General features: G+C 46.5%; 1 protein-coding gene across 4 annotated transcripts in view; it reads left to right on the top strand.

Moving 5' to 3' along the window:
* Positions 1–27,078, top strand: part of PAX7 (paired box 7) — a 107,061-nt gene that overhangs the window by 45,627 nt on the left and 34,356 nt on the right. For all 4 annotated transcript variants that reach the window (XM_064497119.1, XM_064497117.1, XM_064497118.1 and 1 more), the window contains exons 5-7: positions 3,678–3,877; positions 18,751–18,916; positions 19,677–19,876. In XM_064497119.1, the coding sequence (XP_064353189.1) occupies positions 3,678–3,877; positions 18,751–18,916; positions 19,677–19,876 (566 nt within the window). The remainder of the gene's footprint in view (positions 1–3,677; positions 3,878–18,750; positions 18,917–19,676; positions 19,877–27,078) is intronic.

The following is a 27,078-nucleotide window of genomic DNA, read 5'->3' as shown; positions in this document are numbered from 1 at the left end:
TTTCATCACAGCTAGTGATTGGTAAGCCGTACAAGAAGCCGGTGCTCGCTATTCCTTCGCTGTTATATTTACAGGCTGTTCATTGCTGTCTGTGAGTCGGTGTGAAAAGCTAGCAGCACACACTGTTACTGCTGGGGTGCTAGCCCTGTTGTGCTGGAGGCTGTGTAAACTGTTGGTTTCTCCATCTGCTCGTGTTCACAGCAGTGCTGTATATCCATTTTTTTGCCCCTTTTCTTTAGGTGGAAGTGACTAGGCATAAGGCAGGGGAGACTCAAACTGGGTTCTGAGTTACCTACTTGAAAAACTTTTATTTCTGTTACTGAGCTTGCGCAGCCCTGTGTGAGGGATGCAAGTATGCTAATGTGCAGGGGTGAATATGCCACTGTAGCCCGTGTCCCTGGGAAAGGCAGCTGAGCTGCAGTGACACAAAGCACCTTTTTACTGCTAGGGCTCTATGCTCAACAGAAATCGCGTGGCTGTACAGATACAAGACCTGTCTGTGGGTCGCACCCAGCTCAGATGTCTCTTAGGCCCCCATAGGCAGGCTGGGTATTTTACGAGGCTCCTTCTAGCAGGATCCCAGTGCTGCGAAACCAGCTCGTCTTGCATCCTTCTGCTCTTGCTCATCAGATTGTGTCCACAGGGGCATGTGGTAATAAAGTGTCTTGTATGAAAAGCCCTGGACTTGCCTAGAGAGGGGATTTCCTTAAGTTATTTCTGTGGCTTTGTAAAACTTTTCATTGTACAGAAACTTAGAGTGTAGCAGTGGTTCGTCTGGCAGGTTTCCACTGCTCAGGAATGGAGAAGACCTGTTAGATCGAGTCCATCTCCAGGCAGGCACTGTCCCCTGATACTGGAGGCCACATTAGATAATAGGCTCATACTGCCATCAGTCTCAGCCAAAAGCCCGTCTGTATTATTTAATAAATCTGTGTCTGACAGCAGCAGCTGCATCGTACTGAGACCAGCTGGTTCCAGACATGCCCTGGGATTTTTCCTGCTCTCTTGGTTTCATCTTTGTAGTCGTGTTGTTCAAGCCTCGTACTTGGCACGAGGAGTTGTGGTTTCTTTTCCCAGCTTTGCCCCTGACTCACAGGGTGACCGTGGGCGGGTCGCTTCTGCCACCCCTGCCACGCTTCTCCCAGTTGTGAAATGGAGATAATGCCAGTCTGGAGCTGTTTGGGACACAGCAGCAAAGAAAAAAAGAGCAGAGTGAGGTGAGGGAGATGAAACCTGTTACTGCTCCTCCCTGGACTTGTTCTTCCTCACCTGGGGAGATGCTGGGTTGCAGCCTTGCTGTGCAGGCAGTTACCCCAAGCGAGCAGCCGAGTTGCAGGAGATGTCATAGCATTACTGTCAAGTGGGCAGGAGAGCTAGGTTTTAAAAAGTCATTTTGACGTTGCTGTCACAATAATGCTCGGCAGCCAGGCCGGGGCTTTGTTGCACTAGGCATGACACGTGTGGCAAATGACAATTCCTGTGCTGAACTCACAGGCTGAAAGGAGACTGAAAGTTGCTACTTAAGTGCGTGTATTAACTATGCAGAAATATGTTCTGCTGCAGAGATAAAAAGCACTTTAATTTAGTGTATTTTCCTTCCCCTCCTCATGCTGGACCTCTCTCATTCTAGACCTAAACTCACCTCTCCTCATTTTTTCATGTCAGGTATTTCCAAAAAAGATACTAATTAAACCAATAATAGCCAGTGACTTAAGCGATTAACTTAATGAGCTGTATGCTATAGGCCTCCAGATGTGCTTTTGCACAGTAGAGTATTCCAGAGTCCAGATGTGCTTCTACCTGGCCCCAATCATCTGGGACCCAGATGTGCAAGGCTGTTATTCCAGAGTACAGATGTTCTTTTTACCCCAGACCTTCCACTGAAAATGCAAGTAACCAGAAAGCTAGTGTAGTACCAAATTTCTCCTATGGACAGGATAATAAAACTCTTAATGTGGGACAGATGCTGGTCCACTGAAGTCACCAGTGAGAAATAAATGGCTCTTTATCTGAGAAGATTAGTGTGTGAAGACCCAGTGCCTTGGCAAGCCACTGCTGGAATTAGAAGCAAAGGAAAACCTCCGGAGGTGATTTCTTTGGCCCCTAAAGAAGCCATCCATTCCAGTGCAGCAGAGTTGGACTCCACCACGACTGCAGTTAGCAGCTCGGTTCTGACGCTGCGTCCTCCCTGTGAAGATCCAAGGCATAAAAACATTTTGCGTTGCACCAAGCTGAATGCGATGGCATTTTGTGACCTCCTCGGTATGAACAAGTGAGCTCCGATGGGAGATTTGCCGCATACTCCTCAGGCTGCTGCTGCTCTTCAGCAGCTGTTGGGGAAGTCACAGCTGCCATTTTCAGCTCTGAAGGGAAAAAAAGGCAGATTTTGGTTGCAAGTTCAGGCTTTCACATAGGAGCTGAACAAAAAGAGAACTGTGAAGCAATATGGCTAACTTTAGAGAGTTTATCTTAAAGATGAGCATATGTAAGTCCTGCTTCTGACCATAAGTGAGTAAAGATTTATCTGAAAGAAACAAAATTCTGAGTGCTGTGTTTAAGCAGATTCTGTCCCCCTGTCTGATGCATGTGCAGTTATTCTGAAAGGTAGTAATCAAGCTTTGTGTAAATAACAAGTACGTACTTAATGAGTCTCCTATCTTCACGAGAGAGAAGGAAAAAGATAGAGGCCTGATCACTCACATAGCTGAAAGGCTGCATGTATTGTGTTCTTCCTTCTTTGCTTCTGTGAACCAGTGGTTTGTTGTTTGATAGCAGCTCCTGCACCCTGCAAGCAAACTGTCAGCAAGTCCAACTTAATACTGCTCGAACAAAAGCTATAGCATCGTCCTTTTTCATGCTGGCTGTGGAGGGGGAAGGAAGCAAAGGGCATGTGGAAGGGACAGTTGTGGTCCAGGGTGTTGAAGGCAGGGAAGAGGGAAAGGCAGAGGAAGTAGGTGCCCAATTAGGCCTTGGCAGAGGACATCCATGGCATCTTAATGCTGTTGGAGTCTGGCCTTCTGCAAAACTGCTGACATTTGGGAAGTAAGAGTTGGGGAGAAGAGGAATTGTATGCTGTGGGCAGCCCAAGCCAGAGGTGAAGCTGAGCAGATGTTTTCCCTAGCTATAAAAATTACTAATAGTTCTTTCTTTTCTTCCCAAGGTGACTAAAAACTGATAACTCAAACATTGATACTTCAGAAACATAGGAGGAAATTAGCATGCCCAAGTTAAAGCATCTTGTCTTGACATTTTTATGTGCTCATTTAAATTTGTACATCTTTTCAATGTCTAATTTTCAATTGTCTGACACTTACAAGCACAAAGTCATTTCAAACCAAAAATGGAAATTTCTTGAAATAGGAGAAGTCAGCAGTTGTGAGATTTTTTTTTTTCCACTATAACATGTTGAACAGTGGACCTTGTTGAATCATCCCTTTCCTGCAAACTGTCCTGATTTTGTTAGATTGTCTTTTCACAATGCAAAAAAAAATAAAAATAAAAAGCAGCAAAAGAAATCTGGTAGATGTACTGTGGTTGGAGTGTTTGTTCTGACGGATACAGTCAGTGTAGGATTGAGATTACTTCACCGGGTTACTTAGCTCCTTCAAGAGCCTTTTTCCCTATGGCTTTTAAACCAAACAAGCCTCACTTCCCGTTTCTTTCCCACCCCACTCCAGGTAACAGGCTGGACGAAGGCTCTGACGTTGAATCTGAACCGGACCTGCCTCTGAAGCGCAAGCAGCGCCGCAGCCGAACCACTTTCACTGCTGAGCAGCTAGAGGAGTTGGAGAAGGCCTTCGAGAGGACCCACTACCCGGACATCTACACACGGGAGGAGCTAGCTCAGAGAACCAAGCTCACCGAGGCCCGTGTGCAGGTAGGGGCGAGAGCGAATGAGTGGCGAGTCAGCCTCATGGCGCAGCCTCTGAGTGTGTTTACTGTGGGGAAGGAGGTGCTACTGCTGGGGATGAGAGTGTGGAAAGGTGATAATGTGCGTGTACTTCTTCTCTGGAACTGCATCCTCGAGGGTCTGATACGTATGGGCAGTTGTGCCAGTCCAGTTCTGCAGATTCCTCTTGTTGCCATGGATTTGTAGATGTGCCGCGTTGCTTTGGCCCGTTACAGAGGCACCCGCTGGAAGATTTCCCTCCGGGTGGGGATCTGGAGCCAAGCTGTCGCTAGCTAGGCAAGGTATTTAGCTCTGTGTTCTGTTTGAGGAAATTCCTCCATTTGCCTAAGAGGAAGCAGTGTGTGTGCGTGTTTGTATTTGGTGTTTCAGGAGAAATCGTACCATTTACCAGCTTTGCCCAGGGGAGCGGATCATATTTTGCAAAGTTTGCAAGTTGTGTGTGTGAATTTTCATAAAACTTTTTTTCCCCCAATCTCCAGAGAGTACAGAAAGGGCGGGGGGAGGGAAGAAGAGGGGAGGAGCAGGAAGGGAGGGTTTGGAGCAGGGGGACTCTGACATCTACACGATTAATAGCCCTTGTGGGAACTCCACACAGAGACCCTTATGTCTTCCAGATAAAGGCTGGGTCAGCAGTGTGTGCAAACACGCAGAGGGATAAGGAGTGTGAACAGATCGGGGGGTATAATAGAGTCCCTTGGGGAAAGGGAAAGAAAGGGGGAGGGCCTGGGGATTGTGCTGGGTTAAAGAAGTGAAATGGAGACCCCAGCAGTCCGTCCTCCGTGTGGCCAGCGCTATTAGGTTTCAGGCTAAGTACAGGGGTCTCCGGGCACGCAGCCTAGAGTTGAACTGCAGGGACAGAGAGAGGAGGGAAACAAGTACTCAGGCTTGTGGCAAGGAAGCGGTCAATTAAGTAGCCCCTCGGAAGCAAAGCAGGCTTTTTCTTGTTCTGCAATGTGCAGGAGAATGAGCTTGATGTGCTCACTCAAACCAAAAGCCCAAAAGGTTGGGCTGCTTGCCAAGCTGTCTGGGAATGGACGTTTCCCACGTGCACCTGAGCTGTGCCCTGGTTAAGGATGTTTCCCACTAGCCCTCTTTCCCCAAGAGGTGTTAAGCCAGTCGTAGCACTGCAGCAGGTTCCTTTTCTTCTCCCTCCAGCTTTCTCTTGACATTGGTTAGTTTAGGTGATTAAACTAAAAGTTGGAATGTGTGAATACCCCCACTTCTGTTTTGCATATGCAGCTTCTAATTGTTCTTGCTTACATAGATGGGCATAAAGATGCTCATGGGGAAAATAGAGATGTTGCTGTTGAAAGATGACTTAAAAAGCATTTCAAGGGAGAACAGAGTTTGAGTAACACCTCCTTATGATGTAAGAGAAACCTGTGCTGCCTGAGCAGTGATAAGGGCATGTTGGGGAGGAAGGGAAGAGCCTGAAGTACCAGGGAGTGCAGAACCAGAGGCAGGGGCTCTCTTTTCCGAGGCAGTCTGACCTCACTGTGACAAGGCTGGGAGAAGGGAGGGAGGTGAAAGCAGAGAAAGGAAAAGCTAAATAAATAAATAAAGGGACCCTTTCCCTCCTCTCAAGCTGTGATCTCCGAATCCCTCTATTTGCTCCCAGGCAGCTTGCGTGGAGGTTCCTGCCAGGGCTCTAGTAGCAGCTGTTCTCCGAGGCACATTCCTGATGGCTTTCTCATTCCGACATCCTGGCAGACTCAGCTTCTTCCCACCACTTTTAAGCCTGCCGCCCCTTGTAAAATTTTCTGGATATCAGAGCAGATCTTTTACTGGCTCTCGGGACCTGCAAACATTAGTCAATCAAGCTCTTGTGAAGGAAAAAAAGCCACACACACACGCACATGTGTGCGCACACACACACATGCACACCCCCAGGCAGGGAATCTCCTACCACCTTATAATCTTATTCCTATCTCAAAAGAGTTTGTAAGGCCAGAAGAGAGATTTTGGATTAAAGATAGCTCTAGTATCAGCAGGGCCAGCTGAGACTGGGGTATCTGGGTGCTAAGGGCCATGCAAACATCTACTTGGAGACAAGCTTTGTCCCCAAAAGCTTATTTTGTTAACAGATAAAAGGGGGATGGGTAGGGGGAGAAAAAGGTGTGGAAAATATCTTGTGACCTATAGTTGCAAAAGAGACCCAAGACTAGCCTTCACTGCTCTTCAGTGCTTGTTCACTGCTTCCTCCATCTTCTGGAGCTCAGTGTCTCCTGTCTGCTGCGTGACCAGGGCTGGACAATTCCTAGATCAAATGCAAAGGCTCTGAATCGGAGCCCTGATGTTGCTCACGGGCTTTATTACTGTACTATATGTAAACCCCATCCCTGCACTGGAATCCTGTTGAGTTGATCGCTGTACCAGCACCGAACAAAAGACCAGGCTGTCAGTTTGCTGCTTTCTCCCCCTCATCTCTATTTGCTTTACCACGGGGAAGGTGAGCTAACCCAACTCGCATTCATTCTGCCTGGAGCCGAAGAATCCCCATACCATAATCTCCTCAATGTGAAAAGCCGATAGCTCTGTTAAACTTTATTGGCAGGCCTTGGAGTCCGGCCGGTCACTCAGCTGTCCGGATAAGTGGAAGTTTGACACGTTGACAGCTAATAAAATTCACAAGCTGAGCAACAAGAGGGGATGGGGGGGACCCAGTTTGAAGCTCCAGTTTCTCATCTGCTAGGGAGATGGCTGGAGGGCGAGCAGTATTTTTGCGAGGTCACTGTAGTGTCTGCGTGGCTGAGATGCAGGATTCCGGCATTCGGACTTTGACGCACCCAAAGGTACCCATCGTTCAAAGGTTAACCCAAAACTCGGTGTGGGGAGGGACAACACCGCTGTGGATTTCCACAGGAGCAGAATCACAGCGCCAGATCCGTGCCCAGGGAAGCCACCAGTGGGAAATCCCCACTGACTTAGGCGCGGCAATGTCTTGACTCCTCTATCCACACTAATTGCCCCTTATAGAACAAATTCTCGCCCAACAGCAAGCTCTCGTTTCCACCTTTCCAGAAAACAAGCTGCTGAGTGCTGAGTGTTCACAGATTTGTGTTGCAGGCTGGGGGAGTTTGTCGTGGTAGTACATCAGACACCCTGCTTCAGCAGGGTAATACTGCTCAGTGAGAGGCCTTAGTACGTACCGGTCAGGGCAACTGATGCTCACCAGGGTAGGAAGCACTAAGCTGACACCAGCTTGGAAGCTGGAGGAACGATTTCGGGTCTAGTTTTACGAAGCCAAAATGGTGAACTTGCACCCTGTTTTTTCAACAGTTAACCTCAGCACTGGGAAGAAATTGGCATGCAATTCTGTGGCCAAATGTAATTGCAAGTAAGAATTTGTGAACTCTGGGAATTAGATGTCTGCCTTTGTGGTTCAAGGACAGTATCAGATCTGGATATTTAGGACTGTGGCTATGTGTAAACTAATATAATCTGCAGACAAATCGTTTAATGTGCCTCCTGACCCTACATCCATGGCTAGGGAGTCCTTGTATCATGCTTCAGATTACAACAAATTCAGACTTCAGGGATTCTGAAGCTGCAAATAAAATAGCCATAAATTCTCACTCATTTCCAGCACCTCTGTTGTGTCATAGCTATAGACATAGTATGATAGGAGAAGTAAGCTTGCTTCTTGTCATGCCAAGTTGATGACCCTCTTTTGCTTGGATCTATATCATACGTGCTACATACTTATGTGCTAGAATCCCATGCTACAAAAGAGCTGAGAGACAGAGAGGAGAAAGCGACTAAAATGCTGCAAGAAATGGTGGTATTGTTCTGCGAGAATTTTCAAGATTTTAGAAAAGAAAATCCCTCTCCAGTTTGGACACAAATTTTGAAACTTTTTTTTACAAGGAATAGTTAAATTAGCAGCTGAGCAATTCACTTAGAAAATTCAATGGAAGTCCTGCTTTTGGTCTTCAGGGTATTTGGGGTTTTACCTCAGTTTTTGCAGTTATCTGACCTGTCAAACTTTTTGTCTATCTAAAAAAAAAAAAAAAAAAAAAAAAAAAAAAAAACCCCTAAATGGGATGCTGTGATAGTTTGGGAACTTCTCCCTGGCATTTCTAGAGAAGGGAAATTTTATCAGAACTGCCGTTTTCTCACGAGCAGTATCAGCTTTGTCAATGCAGCATTCTTCAGTAGGAAGTCAGTTTTGTCAGAAATTCCTGCCTAGGTCTAGAAATGACTTCTCAAGACAACACTGGTGTCAGTGTCAAAATAGACCCTGGCTACCTCAGCCACGGGTCTAGTGAGCTGGACCTAGCGCATCCCTTAAACAGCAGCATTTGTAGATTTATCTAGGCAGATGTGTTGTACTTTTAAGACTAGTTACAAAAGGGTCTCAGTGCTAGCTTGAGTTGAACAGTATCAACATGTAAGATGAAACAAAGCAGAGCTTATGCCCAAATGGTCCTCAGATCAGCCCTACAATCCCGAGTCACTTAGAGATCTGTGCACTGAAAATCTTTCCCGCATACACCCCGGTGCATAAGTGCCCACGCAAGCAGCCCATCTCTGCTCATCCTTGCGCTGTTGTGAGTCAGATTTGATGGGTTCCAAAAGTATTATCTCAAAAAGCTTTCCCAGAAACCTCCCAGAAGTGTTCCCAAAAAATAGATGGCAGCTTTTGCTCCTCAGCATCACCTGCGAGTGATTCAGATGGTCATACCACAGGCAGCTGGGTGCAAGCAGGCATACCACAGGCAAGTATGTCGATCCAAATTCCTCTGGTTCGGGCAGCGAGTACTTTCTGGAAATAAATAAGAGGCAAGAAGGGGTGGGTGCGTTGCGATGCTGATTTCTGTTATTAATCCTCAGGAAATTCCATGCACTGAGAAACTCTTATTTCAATAACAAAATTAAACTGGAGAGAAGGAGTCGCAACCCAATGCTTTATTGATCAGTTTTATGATTGATACTGTTGTGATTTCTGCCTGGGAGAAAATGGCTGTTTCATTTAATAAAAAGGCTCAGAGCAGTTCTGTCTCTGAAATCTCGGTGCGTGTTGAGGGCACTCATGTAATATGTATTTTATGACACAGTTTCAACCTGTAGTAAACAAGCAGCTATATTCTGGATTGTGCTGTAGCAGCTCAGAAATGCTAGGGCAAGCGCCAGGGAAAAAAAATCCCATTCAGATTTGTCTGAAATTTTTCACAAAGTAATTCGGTTTTCAGGGTGAAGGAGCTGGAAACCACCAGTTTCCCGTTTCCCAGTAGCTCTCTGAAGTCTGGTTCCAGGCAACTAAATGAATTTCCCAGCAACTTCTTAAGCATCTCAGTGGTGTGCTAGTGGGGCCCCGGGGCTATGTTGCCAGGTTTCATTCTGGTCAATGGTTTATTCCAGGTTTTAAGGTGGCGCTTTTTGGAAATGAGGGATCGTGTGGCGGGGTGGTGTGGGGATGAGCAGGTCTCCCCGGCTCTGAGCGTTAATTGGAGTCATGCTAAGCTGCTCGAGTCTAATGTTGTTTGCCTGATGTTTTGATTCCAAAACTCTTTGAGACGTTTCCAAACTGGCTCTTCTAAGGCAATCCCTCTCTTAAAGGTCAGCTGAGAATGTTTTCTTTCTTCCTGTGGGTCCGACTAGTTTACATTTCTTGTGAAGAGGCTGGGATGAGGTTATGGCACGACAGCTGCCCTGTGTTTTTGGCAGGAGCCGGGGCGCTGAGAGGCCGCGCACAGGAGCGGGGAGCTGGGGCTCTCGTTGGCAGAGGCTGGCTCGGCAGGCTCGTTTGCCACGGCATCAGGCCAGCGGCGCGCTCACACGCTGGAGCGTCCGGATAGACGACCCGGGGTGAGAACAGCCCCTGGCACCGCGGCAGCCGGTCCGTGAGAACCTCGGTGGCGCTGCCTCCGCGTGTGCCCAGGCACGGCGAGACCCGCGGCGCGATGCCAAGCGAGACCCGGCTCCCGGGTGAGGGCTGAGGGTCGCCTGCTCCTCCAGCTGGCTTTAAAGCAGCAGCTCCACTGGGTAAAGCCAGCAAGGACTCTGCACTGCGTAGCTCAGGGCTGAATGCAGCTGCGGTGACGAGCAAGGTCCAGATGTTTCCCCCTCGTGTCTCACGGGGACCTCACCGCATGAGGATGCTGCTGAGGAGAGAGAGGGGGAGGCTGGTTACAGCCTCGTAGCATCGCTTTCTGTTCGTTCACTACCTCTGTGCTTGATGTCTCGCTGCCTTGCTGCTGTTTTTTCACGTCTCTCCAGACTGGATTAGAAACAGAAATGAAACTGGGTTAAAGAAAAGAGTAAGCCATAGTGCGCTTGCCCCAGCTAATATGCTCTAAATGAGCCTCAAATCCATCTATTAGTCTCATCAAAACTGAATACAAAAAAAGTGGAGTAAATTTTCAGGTTTCCAAGCTTTAGTGGCAAGTCTTTTTCTATCTGACTTTTGCCAAAGCCAAAGATCATCTCTTAAAGTTGCAGCACATCCTATGTCCATATCCAAAGATTTGCTTAGAAAAGGATCAAGACTTTTGATATTTTTAGTAGAAATACAGTAATCAGCACCCTTGGCAATAGCAATGTCCCACTGAAGGGGGACGTAGTCCTAGCTACCCAAGAGAGTCAGACCTATTCCATTAAGTACATTATAGTTTGCTAAGGATGGAAATGAAAAGCCTAATTCTGTAGTCTTTCTAGCAAAACATTGGCTGAAGTCAGCAGGAATAAATACAAGCTCCAGGCTTTGCTGCGTGATTTGACAAGACCAACTTGTTTTGTATCTGTGCAGCAGAGAATCTGTGTGAAATAATTGGAGTAACCTATGTCAGAAAATGCTCTTTCGAACTTGCTAGCTGCTGCAGATAACCTCATGAGGCAGAGGAATCCATTCGAGTTCGGTAAAATGTGACATGCATTGAATTTTAGATAAAACTGTGAATTTTGTTGTGTTTCAGAGAAGTTCTTTCTTCTGCTTGTTTGTCCTGTTCTCACTAAACTTTCTGCTGTTCTTGGTCCGTTCTGGAGCGAGGAGCAGAATGGCCAGCCTTGTGGTCACTGAGCTGAAAGAGGGAGCCACTGCACAACATGCTAATGATTTTATTTTCTTACAAAGAAAAGAGGACCCAGAGGCCAAAGCAATGAACTAGGTCCCAGTTTCGTGGATGAAATGGTAGTGCATAACACTGCACCCTCAGCTGGGCTAAATGGAAGTCAGTGAAGTTGCACTGATTTATAGCAGCAGAGTGTCTGTGCCATTGTATTAAAAACAAATAGGGCCTCCTAGAGGTTTTACGGGAAGAACTTTTATCACAAAATTTGCAGCCCAACAAGGGTGAACCAAACTGATTTTCATACACTTTGCATGTACACCCTAGACTGAATTTCTAATTGTAGCATAGCCACTGCCCAGGGTGCCAGGTAAAGTGAGCAAGTGTGCCATCGCTTTGAGCAGCCAGGAAGCCTGAGGCTGTTCCTCAGTCTCCCCAGTTCAGGGAGGAGGCCTTCTTGTTACTGGGGTACCAATTAAATAGATTGGTTGACAATGAAAAATCTTTATAAGAATTAAGAGCAGGGTTTCCCAGGATGTTTTAATCTTGTACCCATTTTCCATGGTGTTTAAGCTATTTTTAAAGGGTTGTAGCATTTTCTTTTGCAAAGAAAATCTTGACAGCATAAATCGGTGTGCTGTTGGTTTGTTGTTAAAGCCCAGTCCATCTCCAGCCAAACAGCAGCAGGAAATCTACTCCCCAACATCTCATACACCTCAGTGAGGTGTGAACATCAAAGCCTGTTTGGGGATGTTTAAATGCAGCTTTAACACCATGAAGATTGGGCCATCTAAGCAGCAGGTATTCAAGTGGAGAGAAGGCCCTTCATAAAGCACACTGCCTTGCAGCTGCTTTATGACAGCGGCGAATTCATCATGATGAAGCTCTTTCAGCTTTTACAAGTCCCATTCATCCTCAGACATACAATTTATAGAGAAATAAATAGGAAAGTAAACCAGAGGGTTTTTTTTTCATTTTATTTATTTAACAGAATTTTCTCCGACAACTGAAATCGCTGAGAAGCAAGCACAGTATATCAATGCAGAGCTGGAAAATAGTAACTGTATTTTCAAACAATAATTCAGTATTCAATAGCTGTTTCACACAGTGCTAATTTTTCTTATTTGCTGAACATAAAATACTGCTTATTACAGTAAGTGGTGAAGCTGCATCTCTAGGCAGGGTTGGGTTTGGAGCTGTGGAGCCATGAGTTCAAATCCTGACTCGGGCAGGATGTCTCACTACAGAAGCGGCCTGAGCTCTTTCATTTCTCCTGTCCCTTATTTCCCCGTCTGGAGGATGAAATCCATTTGTAGTTATGAGGTGTTCATGCTGTAACGAACATTTAAAGTCAGAGATGGACCGTTGGTAGAGTAAGTGGTTGTGACGTGATTAATTTTCAGATTGTTGACTATAGGTATGTGAGCAAGTGCACTGCTGCAGGAAAAAATGCATTTCTTTTTTTCTGCCTACCTTATTTTCTTCTTGGAATATCTTTTTTTTTCCAGATTGCCAACCAAAGATTAGAAAGAGTAAAATAACCAGTGTCATACATCGAATATTTCACTGCTAACAACGGCTTGTTAAAGTAGTTGGCAAGAACATCCACGTACCAGAAACTGTGTTTAAACTCCTCAGTAGGTAGTTATAAATAGCTAACACCTTCAGGAGCTGGGATGTGCTAAGAGAAATATAGGCTAAATTCATTGGATAATCTCATTTGTGAAGAATCATTTGTTCTGCTCTACTAACCTTGTTTAACATTTATCTTAACTGTATCACTCACAAGTGACAGAGGCTCAGTATTTTAAGCATTGACCCAAAATGTGGGTAGATACAGCCATATCCCTACATGTACAGGTAAAATCTACGTGCTTAAAATCTGTGCACAGTCATGGGCTGTTTCCTTGTTCTGTAAGGAATTATCTCCGTAGCCCCAATGATGCTTGCATGTCTCTGATGTCTGGTTTTTGCTTTCCTCAGCACCTGGCAGAGGAAGCATAACCATCGCTAAGCTGTTGTAGGGACTTACTGGACCCCATCTCACTGAAACATCTCACCGCTTTTGTCGGGGGAGCTGACTCTCAGCAGCATCTGAAAGAGGACATTCAAATGGAGCAATAACTACTCTTGGTGTCTCACCACTGTTGCTGCTAGAGCTGCTCTCTCGCCCTCCCTAAAAGCCTCCTGCACGATCCTGCCAGAAGGCCCAGCATCTGCAGCGTTTGCAACTAGTGTGGACAAAGCAAGGCACTGTGGAGAGCTGCCCTGCTTCTCAGGAGGCCTTTAGGGACCTGATCTGGCAAAGCTGCCTCCACGCAAGCAGTTGCTGCTGGGGAGGCTCCTTCTCTGATTTTGGTGGAGTTTTTTTTGTGTGCTTTAGCCATAAGTGACTGTGTGCTGCTTTTCCACCTGGTTTCTGCAAGCTCTTGGGCTTGTGAAAACAAACACATGTTGCATCTCTTCCATTCTGCTGAGGAGTCGGGGCACGACTTGGCTCTTCTATCCCTGTTTTCATTTATGAACTCACTTATCCCATCCATCTTTCTCCAACATCAAGTCCTGATTAGGCCGAGCAGGAACACAACAGGCTTTCTTTCCCACAGGAGGCTCTTTTTGACCTTCCTTTCCTCTCCTTGTCTGACAAATTGTGGGAGCTGACCCATATCTCAGCGGCTGCGGGGATAATTCAGTCCAGCCCCATCCTGGCAGGCAGCTGTCTCCACAGCCCTTCTCCACTGCTCTGCTGGTTGAGAGCAAGAGGCAAGGACATCTTGGGCAGGCCGCTGGCAGGGCTGGGCGCAGGTGCTGAGGTTAAATAAGAACCAGTGATAACCTTGGTGGACGCTCCTATGTCTGTGCTTCCCCTCACTAGAGCTGAGCAGTTTCTGTAAGGCAGGGGAATATTTTTAACTCTATATATAAACACCTTTCTCTGGGAAGACTTCAGGTATTCGGATCTGAAAAAGGGCACAAGGAAGATGGAGCAGAATCGGGATTTGCAGCGAGGTTAAAGGCAGGATGAGAAGGTCCAGTCCTCCAAAGAGAGGCATCAGATGGAGGCATCACATCTCCAGCTAAGCTGGAGAGTGAGCAGACGGTGCGGTAGCTGGGTAATTGTAATGGGTGAAATGCAGGACAGTATTCTGCTCTGCCCTGGATTTAATAAATTGAGAAACAAGATGCTGGGTCCACAGCTATGAGAACAGCAATTAGCTCTTGTAAAGTCTCCTGTCTATACGATGCAGTCCTTGGAAGGTGGTTTTAGCAGGTACAAACTGTTGCTTGCCCTTGGAAGGCAGCAAATTTTCACAGTGCAGGATCCCTCTGCCATGCCCAGACCAGTGATCACTAAGAACTTTGTCTTTTGAAGAAGAAGCAGGTTTCTGCTGTGCCAGTTTAGTGGCTGTTGGGTTCTCTGAACAGCCCTTTTCCCAAGTGTCAACCAAGTTTGTCCCAGTAGAAAAGTCCAGCCATGCAATTCTGCCGAAGCCCATCGCAGCAGCCTCCAGAGCGATGTCTCTGCAGACGGACCAGCAGCTTCAAAACTTCCTCCTCTTCCTCCTCTTCTTCCCACCATGGTTTGGTTTTAACAGCTGTAGCCTTCACCCTGGGCTTAATATGGTGTAACAGGATCCTCTGGCAGGGGGAATCTTTAGTGGCTGATAAAACCTTAACTGTTGTGAAATGAAAGCAGGTTCCCTTTGAAGTGCGCCTCGCATTACAGTTGGATGCTCTAGCCTCTATATTTCAACTACCAATAAAATGATTTATAAGCATAAAGGCCTGAGCCACCTTTAAGGCAGGGGAAGGGAAAGAATTGCTAACGTCATTAGCTGGAATGTATCTTCTTTTTTTCTGTGGGTTATAAATAAGGGGCAGAATCAACCTGTTTGGGCCATGAAATGCCCCTTCCTCTGCAAAGGAAGATAAATCCTATAAAATTCTTTGTGGCAGGTTTCAGTGTATTTGTGGTTGGATCCTCCAACCAGTCTCTGTAAGGAAGCACTACAGCTAAGCGTGTAGCTGTGCATCGCACTTGGTGCATGTGTATTTACTGTTGTTATTGTTTATTATTTGTTTTATTGTGATGCTGCAGCCAAGGCAGAGATCTCGCTGTGCTGGGTATTGTTTGTATCTGTAGTTCAGGAGAGTCTCTATCTCAGGTGGCTGATTTTTGAAACAAAAAGGTGGGAGAATGTGCTGTTGTCCTCGCTTCGGAAGTGGTGATCTGATGCATGGCTGGCGAAAGGATCAAATTTTATTGAAGGCAGCAATGTTCTCTCATACAAGGCACTTGTAGGATAATTAGGAACTAATTTTCTTGCTCTGGGGACAGTCCACTGCCCAGAAAATTAACTTGCCTTCCTTCCCAAGCCCCTGCGCGTTGCAGACTGAAGTATGCAAGATGCCTAGAGAATGCCCCACGCACGGGCCTTTCTGGTCGGCTGTACCTAGTTGTAAAAGGATCCAGCGTATCCTTCTCTTTCCCTTGAAACACAAAAGGATCAGCATCCCCTAACTGGATGTGGAGGAGCAGGCTTGCGTAGAGAGCGTGGTAGCAAAAAAAAGCTTCTCAGGAAAAATCTGGAGGGAAAAGAGTAGAGTCTGTGAAGGCCAAGGAGGAAGATCAGAGACTTCTAACTGTATTTGTATGATATGAATGAAAACACAAAGACAGGCCAAGAAAGGGAGTGGGAAGCCAAAAAAGCTCCCTTTAGGTAGCCTGGCCCTGCTGGTGCTGAAAGCAGGGTCTGGATCACGACTGGTTTTGCTGGTACAGACCAAAGATCAAGCTCGTAAGATCGAGAATAAAGGGTCCGTGCCATCACCGTGAAACACCCTTGGCTGCTTTGCTGGTACTCGCTGTATCATGGGGCTTTGAATTTTAAAAACCAGGTGCAAGTACCTGCATTGGTGAATGGACAGCAGTAACCTCACATGGGGTAACATAATATAATGCAAATCTCTCCCAAACTGTGTTTTGATCATGTGTTAGCTAATCCAACTGACGAACCACCGCAGGGAGAGCCCGAGTATGCGAGCGTATGTTTGAGAAACCTGTCCCATATTCGACCATCTCACTCCACATGTTTCTTCTAAACTTCTAATCCGCAGTGGATTTGCCAGCATCTGGCTCTTAGTTACAAGGAGGAACTTTCCCACCCTTTCTAACGTCAGAAAAGTGTCAGAATTCACTGCAGTGGCTTTTACTTTCTCAGAGTGCAAATTCTCTTCCCGTCCTGATTCCTGGATTCATAACTACTTGGTTACATTTTCTTTGCAGTTATTTTAATTTCATATGCAGTCCTCAGCACTGAGACTTGTTTTGGAATGGCAGCTCTTCCAGACAGGGACTAGGTCTTTTTTCCCTGGAGACTTGTATCTCTCCTTACATTCCTGTCTGGTTAATAGAAGCATTCTGAAAGTTTTTATGTCCTTCTTAACTTGTAAAGTGGAAGCAAATGATGTGAGAGGAGCCAAGTTCTGTTTCCTTAATGAGCATGAATTACACATACATGTGTGTGTAAGTAAAATAGGGGAAAACACACACTTTGTGTGATCAGGGCAAACAAAAGGTTAAGGTCATTGTTATTTATTCATTCGTGTTGCTTACTGCTCCTACAAACTATGTCATGGACTGGACCCTGTGCTAGGCTGTATAAAAGAGTTACTAGATGTTTCAGATCTTGCTGTTCATTCATTTCTCTCTCCTTAACTAGGACAGAGTTTGCTAGTGTTCCTTGAGTTTTGGTGCCAGCAGTGAACACAGATTCTGACCTGCATGGACGTTGTTGATCAATGCAGATCGGATGTAAGCTGACCTATTTCTGTCAGGCTTTTGGAAGGTGCTAAAAGGTTACGCTACTTTAGCAGGGAGTACTGTGGAATAGGAGCAGCTCTTTAAAGAGAAACATTTGGTGCCCAGGACCTGACAGCAAGGCTGTATACATTTTGGCGAGGTTACTTTAGACCAGCTCTGCTCTGGTCCCACAGACTGAATGGAGTTAGCAGCTGGAGTGCACTGTGTGCATGCCCGGGGTGCAGCTTTCAGTTGAATTTAACCTAGAAGGAATCTGGTTTGTGTGCTCCACAGTGTGAACTGAAGGGCTGGAAGTGAATCAGGAAGTTCACTTCAAAAGCACCTTCCTCATCTAAACTAAAACACTAGTATGGATATACCCAGAGAGGCTCAGCCGAAAGGCTGTAGAGATACATGAAATATTTATTTTGACAGCATTTTTTGTTTTTGCTGTGCGTGGATGTAAGTACCAGCATGAAGGGCAGGACTGCCCCGGACCTGAGCCTGCCTCTCTCTTACAGACATCATCAGTAGGTCACGCACAGCCGTCGTTAGCAGGTTTGGATCAAACTGAGCACCAGTGCAGCGCATGTGGACTGAGATCTCTCAGTGCAAACGCGTTGCCTTGTCATGTCAAGTGCATTGAGCATAGCTACAGGTGCAAATAAGAAAGGAAACTAAGAAGTGACCATTAACAGGGGAACTCAATTTAAAGGCCAGAGGAAGACTCCCATTTTGAGATCTTCAGCATGTCTGAAGTGAGATGAGAATCAGACTCATCTTCATTGTATTTAGGGAAGAAAATTTTGTTTTGATTCACAAGATCTGGAGACGCTTTGGACGGCAGTGCCTCAAACCTGTGTAACTCCAGCTTTTGATCTGATGTTGAGCAGCTTGGAAGCCTGATGCAGGATTTTTTTTCCCCCCCGAATGCTTTACACTCTTGATTTTTGCTCCATTTTTTCTTGTTACTGTGAAATTTAATCATGTTTTCTAGCCCTTTAGGCCTCACAAAGTCCAGCAGCTGCATTCTCATCTGGCTTGAAAGCTTATCCGCATAGTTCTCAACCCCAAACAGGAATCGGTCCTGAGAGCCTCTCTGATTAAATAAAGTAAACCAAGCCCAAGAGACAGCTTGAGAAGCCCTTCCCACTATCCAGAAGGGAGATTGCCCATGATAAAACACATCAGGGCAGACAAATGCATGTAGAAAAATCTTTCCGTGAGTCTCCCAGGTAAACCAGTATTGTGGGAAACATGAGCCCAGCTTTGCACGTGCATTAATACTCGCTTTATTTTAATGCAGAGAGATTTAAATTGGCTGCAGTACAATGCCAGTACATACTGCAGTGCCTCTTGCAAGGAGAACATGTCTTAGCATACAGACAAGAGTGATTTGCCGCGGCATAGAGAAGCTAAGAAAGCCCTGTATTCCCTCCGGTCTGGTTCTATCTATTTAGCTTGTCTAACATAGAAACCATGATGCTAATCTATCTATTTATCCCTCCTAACAGTGCAGCCGTGTTGCTATGATGGTACTTAATCCTTCAACATAATTCACATAGTTGTCAGATAACAAGGCAGAATGGCCAGGTGGTAGCAATACATCTACTTGGTATGGACTCTCTTGGAATACACAAGCTAAATTATTCCTCTTCATCTCACCCTGCTGCTGATAGCCACCCTCCCACATTCTTAACAGTATCTGAATCTTTCATAATATTAAATGCATGTATTTTCACTGTGTCCCTAGAGACAAGGGAGTAGTAGTATTCTCATTTGAGAGAAATGAAACCTAAGAACGGACTAATGCTGCCAAAGTCAGGCGGTGACTTGAACCTGGTTTTGGCCAGTGCTCTAATCACTGGGACATGCTCTTTCTCTTTCTCTTTTTCTCTCTCTTTCTCTGTGTTCCCCATCTCTTCCTTTGGCTTCCAGATGCATTTCCATCTGATGCATCAGCAACCCAGACAAGATGGGACAGGAGCTCAGAGTGAATCACACGTGCTCTTTCCTCTCCCCCGTCTCAGGTGTGGTTCAGTAACCGAAGAGCGAGGTGGCGCAAACAGGCGGGAGCGAACCAGCTTGCGGCTTTCAATCACCTGCTGCCGGGGGGCTTCCCGCCGACAGGAATGCCGACGCTCCCCCCGTACCAGCTGCCGGACTCCACCTACCCCACAACCACCATTTCCCAAGGTGAGCTCCCGTTCCCATATGCTTCTCCTCTCCGCTCGCCCTACGTCATCCCATCAGGCCTTCCCTTTCCGATTTGTGACATTCCTCTGAAACTCTTGTAACAGGTAGGTGGGTTCTTCTTTAGCTGGGGAGGCCGACTTTTGTCTCAAGTCAGTGGAAATGCCACAGTGTCTCCTCTGGAAAACAGAGATCCAGTTTGCTCTCTGTCCTGTGGTCCCTTCTGTGGCGTTGATGTGTCTCATAACTGTTGATACTCTGCTCAGTTTTGAATGGAGAGCACATCAGTCTGCAATCCAAAGCGAGTGTAAGATAGGCTGTCCCACGTGATGGGTTAAACTTCATACTGGGACTCAATTGTGAACCAGTTTGCACCAGTTCTTGCCTTTCCTTTAGAAATGGTTTTCTTGAGAGCAAAGTGTGTTGGGGGCTGTCCTCTGGAAGCAGGTTGTGAACCTAGTGGAAAGGCTGTTGCTGATTCCAGTTGTCTTTGGCCTCAGTCTGTACAAAGGAATTTATAGCTTCTGTGTGGAGGAAATAAAGAGAAAAATTGGATATTTCATCCCGGGTTTGCATGTTTTGTACTATATATAAGTTGTCAAATGGCATGTTTATGTTCACATGGAGCACAAAGGTGATGAGACATAGAAGCTGCGTTAGCACAGGGCTGAGATCAGGGTGGACAAGCCATCAAGCCACGGTTTTTGCACAGTCCAGCTGTAGCATCCCACGCCTGTTTTACCTATGAACAATCTCTCCGCAGACGGGGGAAGCACCGTACACAGACCCCAGCCGCTGCCGCCCTCCACCATGCACCAGGGCGGGCTTGCCGCAGCAGCTGCTGCTGACACCGGCTCTGCCTACGGGGCCCGACACAGCTTCTCCAGCTACTCGGACAGTTTCATGAATGCTGCAGCTCCTGCCAACCACATGAATCCTGTTAGCAATGGCCTCTCTCCACAGGTATGTGACCCACTTCCATTCTCTTTCTTTGGCTGAGAGCATTTGGCTGGTCCAGATCCTTTGAGAGCAGGGCAAGCTTCAGGCTATCACAATGTATTATGATTAACAAGGGAGTTATTGTCATGAACTCCTGGAGGCTGCCTAGTTAAAGCAATTAGCTGATCTGTTTACCGGCGGTATCCGTCCTGAGACATGCTGCCAGAGCATTTGTATCCTGTTAGCTCCTGTATTCAAGACGGCACACTATAACTGCAAACCCTGGGACCTAGAGCATTGGTGTTCATCTTTTTAGCCCTCTAAAAAAAAAAATTTCATTGCGGGTGGCCCCTTCGATTGTCGATTTTAGCCTAATGACATCAAACTTGATTTTCTTAGTTAGTTTTTGCAGGCTCTTTAGGAGTAGTCCATGATTTGTGAGCCACTAGTCTAGAGACTAACTTGAGCCAGCTTGTCGAAGTCCAGCTGGAACATGGAAAGCCCTTACCTGTGAAAATCCCATGGATCTGAACTTCCTCAAAACGCAGGGATGTGTAGATCTGGGATTTGGTTTCAAGGAACTAATAGTCACGTAATCAATTCTGCTTAGAACCACCTTCCACAAGGTCAGAATAAGAGGTATAGGTAAGCTTTAAGGGAGAAAAGATACATTTCACGTGCATCTGTTCACGTAAAAGAATGGAGCATGTGTATACTAAGTTTACGAGGCAGCAGCCACGGCCTCCCCACGTAACACACCCCTGATTTTAAAATCCCTGCCTGAACTCAGAATAGAACGCCCATGACCCGACTCTCGGATCTGGCCTTAGCCCAGCTGCCTTTCTGCGAGCCCCTCTCCCAGGTTTTATTGGATCATTACCGGTTGTGTGCATGGCTTTTCAGTGCTGCACGTGGTTAAAGAGAAACAAGCCTCAGCAATGCGGAGAGGTTAAGTCCTCCATCATCAGCAGGTCTGGAGAAGGCAGAGAGCAGAGCTCGTGCTATGTGTGTGCAATGGGAGTGGACCTGCATTCGCAGAAGTCAGTGGGGTGTCAGGATTTGCCAGCTGAGAATACAGCCCACAATAGCTCCTCTCTCTATCGCCATCCTGGAACAAGAATTCTAATTTTCTGTCACCTCATTAGGTAGAGCCTTTAATCTTCCCTTTGGTTTACTTGACGTAATCTGTCTTCCAAATACACATTTGCTTTTAAGTGGAACAAGGCACGTATTGTACGCTAAAAATTAACAAGGACTTGTATTCATGTGGTGTCTGCCATCCTGGAGGGGCACCAAATGCATTCCACTTTTGCTCTCAGTGGCTCGTGGAGTACAGAACCATATGAAGTGCACCGGAGCAGTTGTTTCAGAGTGGCCATCAGCACTATTTAAGACGGGAAGTGCAAAATAATGTGGAACTACAGGGAGAAATTAGGTAGGCATCTGAAATGAAAAGGCTACAACTGTTTAGAGAGGAGTCCAATAAATGGGGACATCGGCGAGGTATATAGATTTTAAGGTCCAATAGCTTGTGATCTCTCAAGTGTGAAAACAAACATTGAGTGTCAATGGAAAGAGGGAAATTCTGCAGCTTCTCTGCAATGGTATAAAAATCCCACTTCTAGCTTTGAATGGTCATGAGATATAAAATGTAAAAGTGTTACTGGCATGGGGCTGAATGTTGCCTCAGTGTAATTTGTGGGGGAAATAGGGAGATATCTTTCTGACAAGAGATTTCTAGTAGCGCTAGGCTTGGGAGATGAGCATGTGGTATGGAATTCAAAGGCAGACTGTAGGTTCGATAGTCCAGGGCACACGATTAATTCAGATTATCACAAGTGCATTTTAGCACCGTGGAATCAGTCCTGGTGAGATCCACGTGATAAGCTGCACCAGCATTAGACATGCAGAAGTCCATCGTGCAATTTCCATTTCTGTAGCTTCATCATCTACTTACTAGTCCCGCTCACTGCATCAGCAGCTCATTGAAATGACCAGACCAGTGCTGCTTGCTATCCTTATCCCTGTCCCAAATTACCCTGCCCCCAGGCTCAGGGTAGAGGAAGATAGTCCTGAGCCAATAAGCCCTTTGTATGGGAAAGAGAGGATACATTATCTTGCAGTCCTGAAGAGAAGAGAGCTTTGCACCCCCGAGAAAGGGAGATTCCCATTTTCCTAATGCTTCTAATCATGCGAGGGCCAGGATATCAGCATAAAAATTCTTCTATTTCTTTTGTGCATAGAAAGACCAACTCAGGTTATTTTACGAGTGCTTTATCTTTACTTGTGTGCCTGCCTTCCTGCCTTTCTAAGCCCTCTGCTGTTCCTAGTGGAAGGATGCAAGAAATACTCTGAATAACATGAATAAGAACTCTTAGAAGTGTTCTCTCTTACACAGCGGAGTGGCTAGAAGTTTTGGGAGGTCTCAGTTTGGGTTGTTCTGTACAATTTATTTGTGCATAATGCAGCTATTCCCCAGCATTACAGATGAAATCAATGCACCTCACCCCTCCTGTCTTCCTATCCAGTTATCTGTGGTATCTGGCCACTCTCTGCAGGGGTAAACGCCAACCACAGGGAAGGAGGGAGTTCAGGAGATAGAAAAAAGTTGGAAACTTAAAATGATGGCGATTTGTCTGAGCTGCAAACAGACAGTTCTCTAGTTTCATCCCTTAGCAGCAGCAGGAGGGAGATTTCTTTGCAGTTTAGACAAGGGGGGTGGGGGCAGGCCTGGGGGAGAGCTCCCAGCATTTGCTGCCGCTCGGCGCGCTATCCAGTTACCCCGGGATTGGGTATCCCAGCCAGAATCCACCAGACGGGCTTGGTGCTGGCAACTGAAATTCTAGAGGAGAAGCATGGCATTTCCATTCTCACAAAAGAGAAAGGGGGATTACGCCTGGCCTCCACAGGCTCAGTCCCCCCTGCACGCACGCACTTTAGTCCTCCCCCTCCTCACAGAAGGAGCAGGCACTGCTGAAAATTTCACCCAAACTTCATGTGGGAACGGCCACGTTTCTTGCTTCTTTTCTGGCTTATAGCACGCAGAGCTTTTTGCCTGTCCATCTCTGCTCCCGGATCCTTAAAGCATTTCCCAGAACTGACATCCAGTTTCCCCAGCTCTGTACAAAGGCCCACGCGCCTCTTTATTCCAGACCTGGGACTGCCAAGGAGTGAGGTCTGCCGGGAATTTTGATTTTCAGCTCCTTCACCCCATCATTTCCTAGCCTTCATCACAGCTCTATCATGTGCTTGGTTGTTTCTCTTCTGAACTCCCGTGAGCTCTGAGACTGTAGGAGCCCCTTTCCCCTTCTCCTCCATTGCACCAAAGCATCCACTGAGCTCTCCAACTCATTTTGTGTGACACTTCATATGTGAAGGCTTATCTTGGTTGGACAAGGGGTGTTCCCAAATAATTATATGGCTACCTAGCATGAGCCTCCATGCCATACTCCATGCCAGATCTTAGTGAGAAAGAGTAACCTGAGCAGTTATTTGTGATGGTCTCATGCTGGGACAGCCTTGCTAGGAGAGACTTCTTGCTCTGAGTGTTGCCTGTTTGAGAAAGCAACCTTCTTAGGCCGGCCAGCTGCAGCCAGATGAGTCACCTGGCATCCGTCAGGGTGGAATCGGTGGCTGCAGCAGTCACGGATTATCGTAAAGCGGTTTGGTACCGGGGACCCAGAACTCACAGCAGTGTGGTCCCCCTCACTCCCCAAAGGTTGCACGGATCGCAGCAGCTGTTGCACATTCAGCTGGGCTGACTCAGTGGCTCGTAACTGCCTCCCGGCTGGCACAGTTGCTGTGCCAAAACTCAGCGAAGAGATACAGATGCAAAGCGAGGCTGGATAAGAAGAGTGAGTAACCAGAGTCGGAGCAAATGCAGTTTCTGGCCCTGGAGCTTCTGCCTCATTTTTTCTCACAGCAGTGGGACAAGAGTGGGTTGAAAATCAAGTGTGTGTGTGGGAGATTTCATAAATACATTTCAAATATTTCCAACTCATTTTCATCCCAGAATTTTTAAAGGATCATTTTCTATTTATTTGACAATATCTGTCCACCCTGATTATAACAAGACCAGGTACCACGACCTCCATAGCCAGGTCAAGCTTCACACTGGCAGCAGGAACAAGCGTTGGGTCCATCTGTCTGAAATTCAGATCTTTGCTAGTTGAGAATCCTCACTCCCTGAAGTGGCATAAGGTTTATCATAAAACAGCTCAATATAACGGCACACTCGGTATAATTCCAGCTAAGTCCTGATCAGCATTTGTCTGAGAATCCTCCAAGAAAGGTGTAGGCCAGTATGAACTGAGGTAGGAGGAAGAGGCAGTGCAGTAAGTTAGGCAGTATGCTACAAGGATTTTGTTCACTGCTTCCCCTCCTAAAATTTCCACTTTTATATCCAGACTCATATCTTAAATGCATCTGACCATCTAGTGTAGCACGTTGGGATCTTGCAAGGGATTATCCAAGGGCAAGAGATCACTGCAAATGCTCTGTAGCAGAAAAAGGTTCGGTAGCTCATAAAATGTTGTGACTGGAAGGGGAATGAAGCGGTTCCATGCTCTCCTCATCCCAATGGCTTTGATAGATGGCAGCTAACTAGGGAGGTGCCGAGTGGCTTTGTGAAAGGTTGGGCAGCAGAGACCTTTAGAAATGATCCTTACTATTTTGCACGCAATTATAGTGGCATACTTGGATCATAGGTTGAAGAGCAATAGAGAAGCAGCAAAATATTGTTATTTATTGCCAGCTAAACTCACCTTTCCCCAGTTTTAGTTTACTTATCAATCTATTTAGCCAGCTAATAATCTGTAAATAGCTACTTAGTGATCTGTGTAGTATGGTAGCCACCTACCTTTTCAGTTTTGGCACTGGTGCTTACCACTGCAGCATCTGTCTCTCTGGAGAGCATATTAAGATGGTTATGTTTAAGATTGTGGTCAGGCAATTCCTCTGCTTCCATAACGTGTTATTTCTGAGACCTTTGAATCTTTGAGCAAACCCACAGGATCACCCAGAGATTAAGATAATTCCAGAAATATCAGGAGCCAAGAGAAACTCGTTCACCATCTCATATTTGTTGCTTTAATTTTCTCAGGGCTTTCGGTGGCTTTTTTGCTCCATAACCAAATTCATTCCCAGCATAATGGCCGTATATTCAACACAGCACTAATGTGGCTATGGCTGGAGACTGAAGGTTGGAGTCGGGTTTTACAGTTCCTGGGTTTATCATGATTTCTTGGTAGGGTTCCTGGAGGGGGACGTGAATTCACAGGCCAGGCTCTGAGTTTGTTTATTTGGTATTAACATATGCTGCAGGGCTGTTGTTTTTTGGTATTTACCATCTGGTAATGTACCTGCTTTGTCGTTTCTAGGGAGCACAGAAATCCAGCTGGTTGCTCAGATGGGTCTTTCGCCATCCCCAGATAGACCCAGGCAGCCTGATGCTTTGCTAGAAACAGTTCTGATGCTCTGAGCGCTGACGATGCCTTGGTGGGAAATACGGTTACCCCTTGTCTGCTTTCCCTATCGTTTCCCTCCTCCGGTTATTGGGATTTTAAGTTAAATGAGGGAATAAGAGTAAGGAAACAGCCTTGAGCACTGCTGTTGCTCTTCCTTCTCTCCTCCTCCCCGATCCAACATGGAATGAGCATTCCTGCAGATGAAGGCAGGAGCAGGAGCTGGAAAGATGGGATTTCATATGCCTTTCCTGAGCTTCTCAGAGTAGAAGCTGAAAGGAAAGTGTCTTAGAGCCCCTTGGCACACCATGAGGGTGGAGGGGATGAAAAGGGGGAGTGCAGAAATGAACAGCTCAAGCATGTTGTGCCATGTCTCTGCAAGAGATGTTCTTCTGCCCTCTTGCCCACAAATTTACACGCTAAACTTTGGGACCTTCCAAGTCTGCACAACACAGCACAGCAGAGAAATGTCCTGATGTCATCTCAGGGCTCCGATCGCTTCCACCGTCCTGTGTAACATTTTCCTCAACTTCAGCGGGGTGGGATTACGGATGCTCTAAATCCCTGTCGGGAGCGCACGGATACTGGCAGAAGTGTGAGAAGAGCCAGCTGAGCCCTTTTTTGGGAAACCTGGCAAGTGGGAAGGACGTGATGTTAGCTGGCGAGAGGAGCCCAGGCATCACGGTGGCTGGCTCCGGAGAGACAGCGCTCCTCCATTCAGTGACACGGATCCTTTCCGTCTGGCTTTTTTTTTTCCTTTTTTTTCTTTCTTTCTTTCTTTTTTTTTTTTTGTCAGAGACACTGTGCCTGTAATAAGCATTCAAAATGAGTCTTGCTGGGCCAGGAGAAGGGGAGGGGAAAAGAGAGGGGGAGGAGGGGGTGAGATTTCGGGGGGAGGGGGAAAGGGAGGAGGGGGTTTAAATAGCAAAGAATTAGAAAAAAAAAAATCTGATGCAAATCACTAGTAGAGAGAAAATTATGTGCAATTACCCAAGCGATACTGGGCAGCCGTGCCCACCCCAACCAACAAGATCTCATTAACAAGCAGAAAATAAGATTGAAATGGTGTGTAAAAGAGCTGAAAAATGAATTTGAATGCTGCATTTGTCCACAATTACCCCCTCGTTCACACATATTTTATTGCAATTTTTTTATTATTCTTAATCTTTCCATCCCTCAAAGCAGATTGGGAACATCCTGGCATTACAGTTGCTGAGGGAGGAAGCATTAAGGATTCCCCGTTTCCCTGAAAGGAGACCCTTCTCTCGCTCGAATTTTAAAGGGTTGGTTTTGGACGGATAAGGATTCATTTCTCCGGCTTATCTTAGTGTAGGAACATGTTTTTCTAATATTCTTTAACCTCTGACGCTCTCGGGTGCCACCCCACATGAGGGCTTTTTTTCACTGTTCCTCCTGCTTTTCTCTCCCTCCCTTTTTCATCTCTCCTTTCCCTTTCCCTTCCTCCTCCCTCCCTTGTGCACTGCTGTCTCCCTTTGGTGCACGGGCTGGGACGTGCGCGTCTCCCCCGGGTCCCCGGCGTGCCAGCGCAGCGCGATTCCCTCGGACGAGATCACTCTCCTTCGGAAAGCGGCTGCCGGCCCGCTTTCCAGCTGCAATTGCTCTTTGTGCCCCGTTTCTTCCTCGGTGAGGGGTCTCGAGCCTCCCCACGACCTCGCAGCAGATCGCGTATGGGATTTCTGGAGAAGGAGGTGAACGTGTCCTTTTTTTTTTTTTTTTGCCGGGGGAATGGGAGGGGGGGGGCAC

Source organism: Dromaius novaehollandiae, chromosome 24 (genome assembly GCF_036370855.1).
Source record: "Dromaius novaehollandiae isolate bDroNov1 chromosome 24, bDroNov1.hap1, whole genome shotgun sequence".
Lineage (NCBI taxonomy): Eukaryota > Metazoa > Chordata > Aves > Casuariiformes > Dromaiidae > Dromaius > Dromaius novaehollandiae.
This window is presented reverse-complemented; position numbering and strand designations above follow the sequence as displayed.